Source organism: Mercenaria mercenaria, chromosome 18 (assembly GCF_021730395.1).
Source record: "Mercenaria mercenaria strain notata chromosome 18, MADL_Memer_1, whole genome shotgun sequence".
In the NCBI taxonomy this organism is placed as follows: Eukaryota; Metazoa; Mollusca; class Bivalvia; order Venerida; family Veneridae; genus Mercenaria; species Mercenaria mercenaria.
This window is the reverse complement of record NC_069378.1, coordinates 4,512,399-4,526,699: the sequence shown is the minus strand read 5'-3', so window position 1 is coordinate 4,526,699 and position 14,301 is coordinate 4,512,399. Positions and strand designations below refer to the sequence as shown.

Sequence of the window (14,301 nt, the reverse complement as noted above, 5' to 3'; positions counted from 1 at the left end):
TGTGAAACATATAACCGAAGAATTAGTTTAGTGTAACTGATTACTGCCTAGAAAACTGTCCTATTCCATTTGCAATTTAATGCATGGTTTTACATTATATGTCTAATGTCTGTTATATGTAGGTGTCTGCAACACGTCTCCTTTATTCTTCCTGAAACCTTTAAACACACTGGCAATAATTGAAACGTATACAATAACGTTCCAACGTAACCTGCATGGGGTTTTCTTTTTAATGACGAATGCCAAGTTTCTTTTTAGTTTTACTTGCACACAGAAATAAGTGAAAAGTGCAAGACCTATTATAAATAACTCTGCGCGTAACAAAATTCTCCATGATAATGATACGTTGTCTAGTCACATGTTAATAACACTCTTCGATTCTATGTTTAAAGAGAAGCTGCAAGTCTTCACATTTTGCGCAGACGTACTAGATGACATTACCTCGGGAATAATTATTATTTTAAGAAAATATGCAAAACTAATGTATTAAAGATAGAGTAGATTTGAAAATTTGAACAATTACTTCAAATAGTTTACTGTCCGTCAAAATGAAAAAGAAAATATTGCGCAATAAATATTTCGCTATGTTATCCTGCTTCATTATATGCATTTCAAGTTCTATGACAATTTAAAAGAATTTACACACATTTATGTTTTACATGGGATTAAGCATAATATCTTTGCATGATAACTAAGACATAGCTTATTACGTACACGGAAGAATTTATATGTTTGATTGTGTTGATAATTATCAAACAAAAATCTTAAATTCCACGATCTGCCTACCTCCAGGTTTTTATATCAAATTTAGTGTTTAATGCATTCGAAGCTGTGTAGACTGGTATGAATTGATTTCGTTTGTTAAGTATTACTCCTCAGATAGAGTTTCACATATTGGACGTCCAAAATATTCAAATGATCGGGTTTGGAAATCCCATCTACTGGTTCCTTGAAGCAATGTTAGTACGAAATAGGACAATAACGGACTTATCTGTAGATTGAATCCTCACAACGCTGAAATGATAGATATGAATGCCACAACGTCGACTAATTTTACCCCCCTGTCTGTGAAGCCTCTGTAAATGTAATCAATTTATGGGATTGCAGAATGGTTTGAAATACGTACACAAATAGTAAAATCAGTCACAATTATTTGCAATCAAAAACCGTGATGTTTGAATCTTTTTAATAATACAGAGTATGAATATGTATATTTTGTAATATATGTACAACTTGGCTCACCCTACCAAAAGCGCAAAATGAAATTAAATATTCATTCATTCATAGTGTTTTGTCACTATGATGTTATCGCCTCCGTGTTCGCTGACTTCAAATCACTTGCCCCTCATCGATGTTGGTTCGGGCCTCTTTCGGAGCCTTGATTTTTTCATTTGAGGAAGCCACCCAGCTGGCTTACGGAAGTTCGGTAGTTCTACCCAGGTGCCCGTCCATGAGGAAATAATACACAGAGGGCACCTTGGATATTCTTCCACCATCTTCTTCTTCTTTTGATAAATAATATCTGAGAAACGTTTTTCCTTTTAAGTATTTTAATTCTTTTATCACGTAATTGAAAATATTCTGTATAATGCTTGAAAATATAAACTTCGGCCACTTTTGACATACATTTTGCTTACGCTATCTCTACTATAACTATTTTTGCAGTAATTGAATTTTATAATGCCTGAAATTGTTTAAATTTTTCTTGTATTGATTTTTTTAAAAATGAAAGTTGGAGAAATCAGAAAGTGATACAGTGGAACACATCTGCACACCACTTGTGTCATATTTCAGTGGCGCTTTTATACCATTTCACATTCTATTTAACACGGTATATCAACCATCATCCGAATGCGCCTGTTTTGTGTCGATACAAGATAAAAAAATCTTCTTTTCCAAATAATCTGTACGTTGGATAATGATACGTCTGTTTTATTACTTTTCAATCTTTGACTGACGGTTTATAGGAACCCTGCAGTGAAAGTTTCTCATATCGAAAAGTGCAAAACAATTTTTGTCTGGGAAATTTCAACGTCCTGCTATCATTGATGGTTTAACCATACATTTGATACTTCCTGAGAAAATATATTCATACATCGGTGTACAAGTAACATTCAATGGTACACTATCTTGAGTGCAGTTGCAAGAAAAAAAGGCATATGGTCCAGTTTTTTAAGAAAATTGGGATAGCCTTAAACTAGAAACCAGTGGAAAGTATTATTATTATTGTTGGACTAAGAAATAAAAATAATTCCTTAGATTATGTGAACACACTTAATCCATAGAATTAAAAACTGAAATATATTGTATAACACATTCTACATAACATATCCATTGTGGACCGGTCCAAAAACGATGCATTAATATGTTGCCTGTTGCAAATTATGTATGCGGTAGAAGAAAAAAATGCACTTTTGACAGGTGTATTGCGTGTAATAAATGATAATTCTTTAATTCCAAGTTCCTTCGGTATGATAATTATACCTTGATCTATCATTGGAATAAGAATTAATTGGCCAATAACATTTTATCACCAGATATGATAATCAAATTGCACGCATTAAAAGCATCTCACTATCATTTTGATTAAATGTAATTCCTAAGTTCTTTGATGCTTGTTTATGTAAAGAACAGTTTTGACTGAGACATAAACGCCGAGACAAAAAAAAATAAAATAATGCAGTATCGATGTGGGTGATCGTGGAGAAGCATATCAGTGCATATTTAGAAAAAGTGCGAAGAGTCCATTCTATATATTTTCAAATATTATAAAGAAAAGTGGTTTTAGGTAATCCTTTGTTTTTAAAAAAAGCACCAGATTATAATCAATGTTGAGTCAAATTGTTTCTTACTCAAGGTAGTGGACCCGTAATGACAATCGGCAAATTACGTCCTTTCCGTATGCGATTTCGGCATTTTCCGTTCCTTTACGGAAAGTCACATGCGCGTTCACCTACATTTCCGTACGAAGAATGTCGAATTACGCAACGAGAGTATGTAATAAATCTGAAATTGTCTTGTGTCTCTACGGGTCCGCCACCTTAACCTGAAAGCGAAACAGAAAATAGAGTAAAGTTTCTGCGAAACTTCAAATTTGTAAAACCTCATTTCTGAAGACCCTTTTTGGATAATGTTTCATCACTACCTAAACATTTTTATATATCACGGTTTCATATAACATATTTTTAAAATTATATTTCCAGCACTGTCATTATGTTTTGATTCTTACAGGCTGACAAGGCGACGGGAGAGAACGAAAGGGTTTTAAAAATATTCGATACAGGACCCCCTCAGAATATGAAAATATTTGGAAAACAACGCCAAAACATCAGTAAGTATATTTCATATACTCTCAGTTCCAACGTTATACTAAAGTACTACAGTTTCTTCCTCAATGAATAATACTAACAATTTCAAAGATTTCTCTAGAGAGAATGAGATAACACAACAGGACCCCCTCAGAATATTTTGGAAAACAACGCCAAAAAATCAGTAAGTATATTCAATATACTTTCAGTTCCAACGTTATACTAAAGTACTACAGTTTCTTCTTCAATGAATAATACTAACAATACTAACAATTTCAAAGATTTCTCTAGAGAGAATGAGATAAAACAGCAGACTTCCTATCCTTTTCCGTTATACAATTAAGAAAAAGAAAAAAGAAAATTGAAATGTGGCATTTATAGCAATTTTCAGGCGTTTTCTTAAGGATATACGAGCGTGTTTTTTTTTTCAGGATATCCGCCATTTTGAAAACTGTTTCTTCGAATATTGCTTTTTAACAAAAGTTTTGCCAGATATTAATGCTAAAAAACTAAAGTACGGCTAATAATGTACCATTTAATCAAATAGATTCTACTTTTTTGCGAAAATTTTTTTCATCTTTATTTTTGGCTGGCATTTTCCTAAAATTGATGCAAGATTTACAACGGGGTAAGGGTAGGTAATTTCAAATATCTATTAAAGTAGATCAGGTTTGGTTCTGATATTTTCCTGACTGATGCATATGATGATAAGCTATAATTGAAATAAAAGTTTTCAATATAGCACTTAATATTATCTAGAAAATATAAATTAAAAGAAAACGAACAAAAATATCAAAATTCACCAGTTTATAACAGTTTTTTCTTTATAAATCTCTTAGATGCACGGTGACCCCAACTTTTCTTCTTTCCATTATGAAGCATTTTGGTGTGTCATTAAAGCTGCAAAATATTTTGAAAATCTTAATGTCAGACTTTTTGTAGATTACGTACTGATAAAACCTGGTTTCCACTTGAAATTAAATGTTGGTGGATAAAGTTATTTGGCAAACACTAATTAAAAATTTAAAGGACGTATGTTAGGCCTAAATTGTAATGCTGTATAATTATGATGAAAATTCACCTTTGTATTTACAAATTACTCGTAGAGACTATGAAACTCCCAAAACTTCAGTGGATTCCGAATGTTGTATGAAAGTGACCAACATTATTTTAATTTTACCAAAACAGAAACTCTTATACAGTTGGGTGAAAAATTGCCTATACAAATAAATTGAGTCATATGATACTGTTTTCTTTTTTTGTTTCTCTTGTTTGTATTGGAAACTAATGTTCTTCAAGCTAAACAATAAGAGAACAATATTTCAACGTTGATTAATATTCCGTTTACATACCTTAAAATTTGTCATGCAAAAAAAGTGGGGGTAATTATGGCAGAAAATGAAAATTTGTTAAATAGCTTGTCAACTTAATAACTATTCATATTCTGTAACTATGAATTCAATAAATGTGGAGAAATAGTGATTTTTTTTAATTTAAAAATGAATTTAAATTTGTGCCACTATTCAACTTTGTAACTGTTTTTCTTCTCTTGTCCTCGAAACTAATTTCATCAGCTCTCCGTTAAAAACTAACCGAAAATTCGTTCATATTTTAATTGGAGCATCAGGTTAGGCTTAGTATGTACAGTCACACACTTGATATAATACGCTTTTAGATAAGAGTCAAAAGTGGAAACTACCATTTAGTGTAAAAATAGGATTTATTTGGCCACTACCAACCGTACTTGCTGTTCAGTGTCAATGCTCCTTTACGTACGATTGCAGAGTGTCCAGATCCCAGGAGGCCTTTGGGTAGTTCACTACTCTTAGGAATTTATGTAAACTATCTACCACTTAGTATATCATTACACGTCCACTGCCTTAAATATCTATTTTGTATTCTCTAACATACAAAGCAAGGAGGAAGAAAGAAAAATATGCAGGAAAACCTGCTCTTTATTTAATAAACGTAAAGGATTTTGTAATTTTATAGAATTGCTATCAGTTTTAGACACTTTAGGTTAAGATAATTGTTTATGTACACGAGTGAAATGAAACTTTGCTATATTTGAAGTCTTTAACAGTACATGTATTATGTTTATAATTAAAGAAATCTTCACAAAACAACTACTTTCTCAGAATATAACGAAAAGGTTAACAATTTTCGTAAAGAATGAAAACTCGTTACACACAAACATTTGCATTTGAGCGTGAAATACGGATCAATCAATTAGGAGCTATAAAAGTAATCATTTATCCTGAATGTTTTCCAATTCAACAGAAACTCCATCAAACCACCTGATACACAAACAATTAAGATGAGTCGCTGAAGCGTATTTGATATGGCAAATAACTGATAGAAAATTGAATGAAAGCTAATTACCGATATTGTCTGAACTTTCCGTTTTCTATCCTAACATGTCAGAGTTCTTGTGCTCAGACAATGTCACATGAATTAAAAAGGAGGAGGTTCATTTTTGCCTAAAAACTTAAAGCCTATAAATGAAGAAAAGAACACGTTTTCTTTCAACAAGAAGTATTGTTTTATCAAACTGCATGAAATATGTTACAATTTAACCAGTAGCAAAGAAAATATCTGACGTAAATGAAAATACTTTTAACATTACGGGTATGAGAAACCTTCAGTTTTTACCCGAATTATGAACCAAATCTGAACTTTTCAATATGAACATAGCTATCGATCACAATAAAAAAAAACTAGAGCTATCACTAAAGGTGATGAATGTACCCCCCGATGCACTGACACAGTACATTGCAAATTGACGCACACAAGATTGCATAATTATGTGGACTGTATGTATATAGACTGTAATTATACAGTATAGTAACAAAAAACAAAGTCCCATAACTATGCAGAATATTTATCTAAAAGAATGTAACATGCACCATGCGCAACTAGGGTTGGTACTGATCACTTGTGTGAATTTTCATTAAATTGTGTGCAAGGGTTCGGAAGATTAGGCGCGCACAAGACTGCATATGCAGACTGTATGTACATAGTATGTTAACAAGAAACAAAGTCCCATAACTCTGCAATTTTTGTCGTTGAAAGAACCTAACATGCCCCATGCACAACTACTGTTGTTACAGATCACTTGTGTGAAGTTTCATTAAATTGTGTCAAGGGGACGAGGAGAGATGGTGCGCACAAGATTGTGTCTATGTATATAGTTTAGTACCAAAAAACAAAGTCCCGTAACTCTCTAATTTTTTTTCTGAAAGAACTTAACATGGCCTATGCACAACTACTGTTGTTACTGATCACTTGTGTGAAGTTTCATTAAATTGTGTCAAGGGGACGAGGAGAGATGGTGCGCACAAGATTGTGTCTATGTATATAGTATAGTAACAAAAAACAAAGTCTCATAACTCTGCAATTTTTTTTCTGAAAGAACCTAACATGCCCCATGCACAACTACTGTTGTTACTGATCACTTGTGTGAAGTTTCATTAAATTGTGTCGAGTGGATGAGGAGAGATGGTGCGCACAAGATTGTGTCTATGTATATAGTATAGTAACAAAAAACAAAGTCCCATAACTCTGCAATTTTTTTTTTCTGAAAGAACCTAACATGCCCCATGCAAAACTACTGTTGTTACTGATCACTTGTGTGAAGTTTCATTAAATTGTGTCAAGGGGATGAGGAGAGATGGTGCGCATAAGATTGTGTCTACGGTCAGACAGACGGACGGACAGACAGACAACCTGAAACCAGTATACCTCCCCCCCCCCCCCCCTTGCAACTTTGTTGTCAGGGGGTACAATAACCGTAAATTCTGTGAAAGAAGATGGACCTATGGTAAAAAGAGTTTTGTGGTCCTTGACTGTGCTTACTATTGAAACATTTCCATGTAACCAAAAGGTGGCACAAATGTTAATTGTCTCAATAATATTTGATACCAGCCATGTCTACTGACACGTTTCGAACAAAATAATAAATTTTGTTTATTAAAAGAAAAACTAAACTCACAATAGTAAATAAACATTCTGGTAACAAACAATGTACATTGTTCTTTTTTCTTCAGGCTCATCTTCCTATGCAAAGTCATCGCTTGCAGAAAGATGGCAAGAACTCTCCTCCAAGGAGAACATGGCAGACCTTGAAACTGAGGATGACTATGACTACGACGATTATGAAGGACAGACGAACGAAAAGAGCAAGAAACCAAAATCTTCAGCGAACAATTTGACGTCAAACTACAACTTTGAAATGCTTCTTTGTCTAGTTTATATAGTTTTAGTTTTATGATAGAAGTTCATAATTAGAAATTTGAAGTCATATTTGATAAATGTGGTGATGCAGTACAGGTAGAATCATTGTAACTATGGTAACGCATCTGATTATATGGTATGACTGAACTTGTAGGAGGATAAACCGTCAAGTTACCCAAGAAAAAAAATAGGTTTTTGGAAATTAAATTGGAACTTATCACCGACCGTTCATACCTAGCCCAATGGTCCGTAGATATTTATATAATTTGTTTAAACCCGATTGGAGTGACAGCTATAAGCTTATTTGAACCATTACCAAGTCCACTTCCTGGAAAAACCAGTACTGGTGTCGTATAAGAAGGCATAGCCGTGACACAAGTGGGGCTTGAGCCAACAACCTCCAGGTTGAGGTGCCGACATTTGAACTATTAGACTACCTCTCACCTTAGATACTTCGACATTACTTAAAATTTGCCAAAGGCATTGCGGTGTGAACTTTTGAATTTCAAAAAAGATGCCATACAAAAGCATCCAGCAAAGGTTGAGATTTGTTAGATGGTTTCTAACAACGTATGCGCATTTAGTGCTAATTCAAATTTATTAGCTGGTTTCGTGTGTTTTATGTCTGATGCTTTGATGAGGTTGTCAACAGCAAGACGAATTTGTTTCTCACATTTTTCCAGGATCTAACACTTGCTAATTTTAAGATAAATGTACGCAAGAGAAGTGACCAACTCGTATTTCGTTAAGAGTTCTTGACGCTACCTTTTCCTCATCAATCTATTGAAATAACAACTGTATTCTTTGAAAAAAAAAGATACACATGTTCTTTCAAATCACTCAAATGAAAAATTAATCGATTTTGTATTCGCTCTAGGATGGCATTAAAGTGTTTAAATACCGCTATAAAGTGTCAGCTTATGTGCAGAGAATTTATACATCTTAACTGGACTTCTAAAAAATGAAACCTTTAAACACATACCATGTAAACGCAGAACCGCTGCGCAACATTTCGTGTGACGAAATGAGGACCGCTATTGTGATTGTACAGTATTTTTTTTTCACTGTTTGTAATTCCTTTCATATAGTTCTTTAAGGGTTTAATTTAATGCACTTACTTAAACCTGTAACCATCCTATGCTAGATGCCATCTGTTTAATATTTATTTGACGTTCATCGGAAAAGATTACATTGGAACCTTGGGCATATTAGGTACAAGTAAAACTTGCTTCACTCTGCCATGGACAGTTAACTGCCGAGTATGTTCGCTGCAAAGTATGGACTCAGCAGTCGATAGTTAACTGCCGAGTATGTTGACTGTAAGGTATGGACTCAGCAGTCGTTAGTTAACTGCCGAGTATGTTAAATACGAAATAAGAACTCAGCTGTCGGCAGTTAGCTGCCGAGTATGTTAACTGCTAAGTATGAACTTAGCAGTCGACAGTTAACTGCCAAGTGTGTCAACTACAAAGTATGGACTAGACGACAGTTACCTGTCGAGTATGATATCTGCAAAGTATGGACTAGTCGACAGTTAACTGCCGAGTATGTAAACTGCCGAGTATGGACTCGACCACCAATATAGTTAATTGCCAGGTATGGGTAATAATTTTTATCATCTGAACATTTGGAAAGTCGTCTCATAAAAAACATATTGATTGATGGAATATGTCTTGATTGACATGCCCAATTTTATTTGTATAGTATATGTAGTTATATAGGTATATACATGTGCAGCATTTGTGTACAGTTCTTCTCAAGAATTGTGTAACTATATTTATGACTTATACATCTATATGAATTGTTGCTTGTAACTGTATGTTCTGTTCAAGTGAAAATTAAAAGATATGCCTGTGTTACATTCTGTTATGGTTTCTTAAATAGCAAACAGACAAACCGACATTTTTGGCTAGCAGACGAACAATAACACAAATACAATTGGACCAGATAGCAACCTACGCAAAACAAAACCCAATTCAGGCGGAAATATATAGACATACACATACCCCTAGATTTGCCCTTTATTTCGCATGAAGGTAGGATAAATACACGTACAAACATAGACGAAGTAAAAGAAAGAGCAAAACAAAATCTCCTACAACTGTGTATGCAAACAAACAGGTTAAGTAACAGAGAGTGAAACCGTCTTGGAACGGCCAGAGGCAAAACACTTCTGGCTTGATCTTCAATAAATCATTTTGGAAATCAACAATATTAACAGCAACAGTGTAAATAGTAAATGTCAACACCTGTGCTGTTTCTATTATCTTTCAAGCTGATGGACCCGAATGACAATGGGTAAATTACGTACTCTGCGATTTTTACAACGCGAAGCTATAAGAAAATTCAGCCAGCGGTTATATAATATATTCCATATACACGGTTAGATTACTAATATTCAAACCAATCTGAACTTACTTGCAAGAAGATGGTATGCAACTTATCTTTGACAAACTGTAACAATATTAATGTTACTTCTTGGTAAATTTACTTAAGTATACATGATGAAATGAAAGGAAATTACACTTTGTGCACGGACGACAAAACAATCAAATCGAGTCTGCTTTTATTCTTCTTGGTTGCGTTCTTTGCATCCAACGGATCTTTTTACAGATTTTATTATATACCAGTAAACAATGAAATGCTTTATCACCTTAAAGGTTTCAGTGATTTATTAAAAGTCTAATTTATTAGAAAAGTAAAGATTGTTATAAGAATCAGTTTATATCACGCCATTAATCTCTAATTTTTGTCTTAATAACACATGAAACGTTATTGCATATTTTATCTGAAAATTGGAACGAAAGCCGCGTCCGCGGCCTAGTGGATAGGATAGGCAAGTTCGAACGCTGTAAGTCAAAGCCTTGCATGAATTTGTCTTAAAAAGACGAGTGGAAGCTTCTCGATATATTCATCGTGTTTAAACTATTCCGCTTAATCAAAAGCAACAAATAGGCAGTAACTTTCAACAAATCTATTTTTCCTGTAATCAAAACACCTGTTTTATTCCCAACAATAACTGATATCGCACGTAGATCTCGAGCTTTTATGCCAACAGTTTGTCAACGGATTAATCTGATAAAAACACCTCAAAAGCTAAGCTGTAAGAATTTGGTCGCCAGAGAGCATATATTCCAGGTCGATATAGTCGGAATACAACTTTTACACTTTCTAGTGAATTTATGTTTCAGGGATTCTTTAGGACTTTTGTGACTTTTGCAGGGTTTCTGTAGTTTCACAACAAAAAAGGTAAGAGTAGGGTTACTGGAAGCACAGAACACAGCTACAAGTACTTTTTGATTATATGCAAGATGCAAAAAATACGGATATTATAGAGAGAAGGGTGGGGATTTGGTGGGGGATATGGCGGGAATGGAAAAAGCAAGGATGAATATTTAACAGGGAAGGCCAAAGTCTAGTTTCCGCACACTGCAAGCAGCGCACAAGACCAACACAAATATACACTCATACACAAATGTGCACACACATAGACAAGGCAAAACTGACAAGTAGGGCAAAACAACACAGTGGGAGACTGTTCAGGGAGGGAGCAAAACAGATGGAGCTCAAGCAAAAATACTGTTGATACCTAACCTACTTTGTAGTGAAAGTAGAGGGGCGTAAACGTACGAGGAGAGAAATAAGGAAAGTAACACAACATGCAAACAGGACAATATACATAACATATAATACAAAACGGACAAAGTTTAAGCTGATGCAGATTTAATGAACAGACTTAGTGAAACCGAGTCTGCTATTATTCTGATTGGTTGCTATCATAACAGCATTATTTAAATGCCGTGTGGCGGCTGTTAAAGTCTCTCCGTACATGGATTCAGTTTTGTTATATTTTCCAGTCCTCACGGAGGACTGGGATCACGGAGTCGATTCAATAGATGTGAAATAGAGTTGCGCTTAAGCCAGGGCTAAGAGGCAATAAAAAGTATAAAGTTTTAAAGCAAAATGTGTGAAAAAGAAAATAACATAGTTAAAATGAAAGATAAAGTCAATGAAAATGGGATCGGGTTTTTATTTGAAATACATGTTTTTGAAAACAATTATTACATTCTATAACTCCGCTTACACCACCGGCAACATAGCCATTCTATCACAAAATTCACAAATCTGCGTGCAAATACATAGCACCAATAAATCTGCAAACGCACTCTGGCATATGCATACGCACAGACACACACCACAACCTATGACAACCAATAAACTAACTGACATTATTACCTAATCTCACTTTTTTCGTTTCTTTACATAATAGTACTAGGCCGTGAAGAATTATATGCACTACTGGAGTTTTTGACGATATTTATTATGAATACGTAAATTTAAACATTCTGTAAGTGCAAATTGTGTATTTTAAATTGTGTAATTAAATAATCCTGCAATGATTTTTTCTTAGGGCGAAAAGTGCCAAGTGTTATATCTGCACATCCGCTCTTGCTGATACACCATGCTAAGATATAAGATTGTTTTCATTGTTGCAAAGAAGAAATGCAGTATGAATTATGCGTGCTTTTTTGTCTGACTGCTTAAAATATCATCGCGTATTCTGATAAAGGTATGAATAATGGTATAGATTATTAACATTCTATCACAGACTTAGTTTGCACTTCCATTAATGTTGTTGGGCTAAAACTGTGCTGCGTACGCACGTGTGTGCGCGCGTGTGAAAATATTTTGGATGTTAAGAGTGTTTCTCTTGATGCTGTTTTCTGCAAAGGCATATAGTACATGCGGTTAAAATTCATAATTTTGTTTCTTAAATAAATTTACTATAGCATTTTTGTGCTTACATGACATGCCCTTTGTTGCCATTGGTTGTGTTAGAGAAAACCAGGCGGGATTAACTTTATTCACACTGTCGTGTGACAGATACATGATAGCGTATGAGTGAGAGAAATTCCGCACAATGAAACCGGACGAGCTTCCCACTGATGCTTTTGGCCACTGACCTTTCCCCAACGAGGGTCTTTTCTAGTTCGTTTTGTCCCTTTATGCTTGCTTGGTCTTTGTATGTGCGTTTGTGCGTTCGCGTACACAAGTGTGTGCCTTTGTGACAGTTGTGCGCATGTTTACGCGCTGTGAGTTGTGGTTATTGGAGGCTGTGATTTTGGAACGTGGCTATCCCTATTAAATATTCATTCTTATTTTCTATTCAAAACCAATTTCCGCATGTGGCCGTTTCTTGTCTATGAAGTTTCTGTTTTGAATGTTCATTTGTCTGTTTTTTCAATTTTCAATCTTTGGTTGAAAGTTTATTAGAGCCCAGCATTGAAGTTTTCGCGGAGGGAACAGTGCAAAACCATTTTTGTGCATTTATTCGCACGTCTCGCTAACGCTGATTGTTTTAACATGAAGATGTTACATCATTGTTTTCAATGTTGTGAAGCGGAAATGCACTCTGAATTATGCATTTGTAATCTTCTGTTGTTTTTTTATGGCGTTACATAACTACAGTTAGGTGGATAAACATATGTATGAGGTATGATACACATCATTGACATTCCTCAGTAAACTTAGCTATCATTCATATTGTTGGACTAGGAAACAAACATCTATTCCCAGGACATGGAAACATTTCATTAATGTAATATTATTACAGCACTTGTTTTAAAATGTCATTAATGTAGCTAAAGAGAAACTATATTTTGGGATGAGGAGTGGGTGCGATGTAGTGGATAGAACAACCACAAACAAAAGTAATAGATCGCAACAGGAACATATAGTAACAAAAGCCATTTCTAACAATATTACAACTTTTAATGCCTCATATAGTAGATCCGTAGTAGAAACATACGTGATAATATTATGCTTATGTTGCAAATTATGTATGCGACAGAAAACGTGTTAATCGTTATTAGACAGAGTAATATCTGATAATTCCTTAACTCTTTGTTCTTTCGGTGTAATAATTATACCTTTATCTTTCAGTGAATCTATCAGTAGAATTAATTACCTAATAACTTTTTATCACTTGATATGATAATCAAATTGCACGCGTTATAGCACATCAACGACATAACGATTAAATGTAATTCCTTAGTTATTTCAAGCTTGTCTACATAAGTTAATATTATGAACGAGAACTAGACCAATAGCATCGCTGCGGGTGATCGTGTGTAATAACAGTATCATATATTTAAAATTCTAACACGACCAGCAAATAAACTACATACATGTAGAGCAAAATCTATGTCGGGTTATTCTGCAATAACCCAAACGCGTACAATGACGTCATCCGATCCAGGTGCGTAGCACGGTCGTAAAAAGTAGCTACCTTTTTTTTTCTAACACTGTAGATGTAGTTTGTCGTGTTATAATCAAAATAACAAGTTCCTTAGTGAGATTTATCGTAGAATAACCCGAGTTTTTCGTTCTTATGCGAAACAATATATCACCCAGACCTACGTCCTTCGTGATATATTCTTACGCATAAGAACTCAAAACACGGGTTTTTCTATGATAAACCACGACTGGGAACTTATTATTCCTTAAATATCAACGCCACCGCTCTAAAATATACCAAAAAAAATTGGTTAAAATATTTGGAGCGACGTGCAGGTATAAACAAATAAGGGTTAGCTCTGTATATTTCTGGTACAAATCTTATCATCCAAACTTTGAATATGCTGAGAATGAACCACTGGAAGTTATACAACGGTGACGTTTTATATTGGATAATCAACAAGACGGTTTACCAGAACAGAGACATACTTTTGAGTTAGTACTTTACTTTCGAGTTGACGTA

General features: G+C 34.4%; 1 protein-coding gene across 1 annotated transcript in view; it reads left to right on the top strand.

Moving 5' to 3' along the window:
* The window catches only part of LOC123538459 (low-density lipoprotein receptor-related protein 2-like), a 38,374-nt gene extending 28,974 nt beyond the window's left edge, over positions 1-9,400 (top strand). Inside the window, exons 6-7 of the mRNA XM_045322577.2 lie at positions 3,232-3,331; positions 7,355-9,400. Coding sequence (XP_045178512.2) covers positions 3,232-3,331; positions 7,355-7,578 — 324 coding nt within the window. The 3' untranslated portion in view covers positions 7,579-9,400. The remainder of the gene's footprint in view (positions 1-3,231; positions 3,332-7,354) is intronic.
* Positions 9,401-14,301: the final 4,901 nt, after the last annotated feature.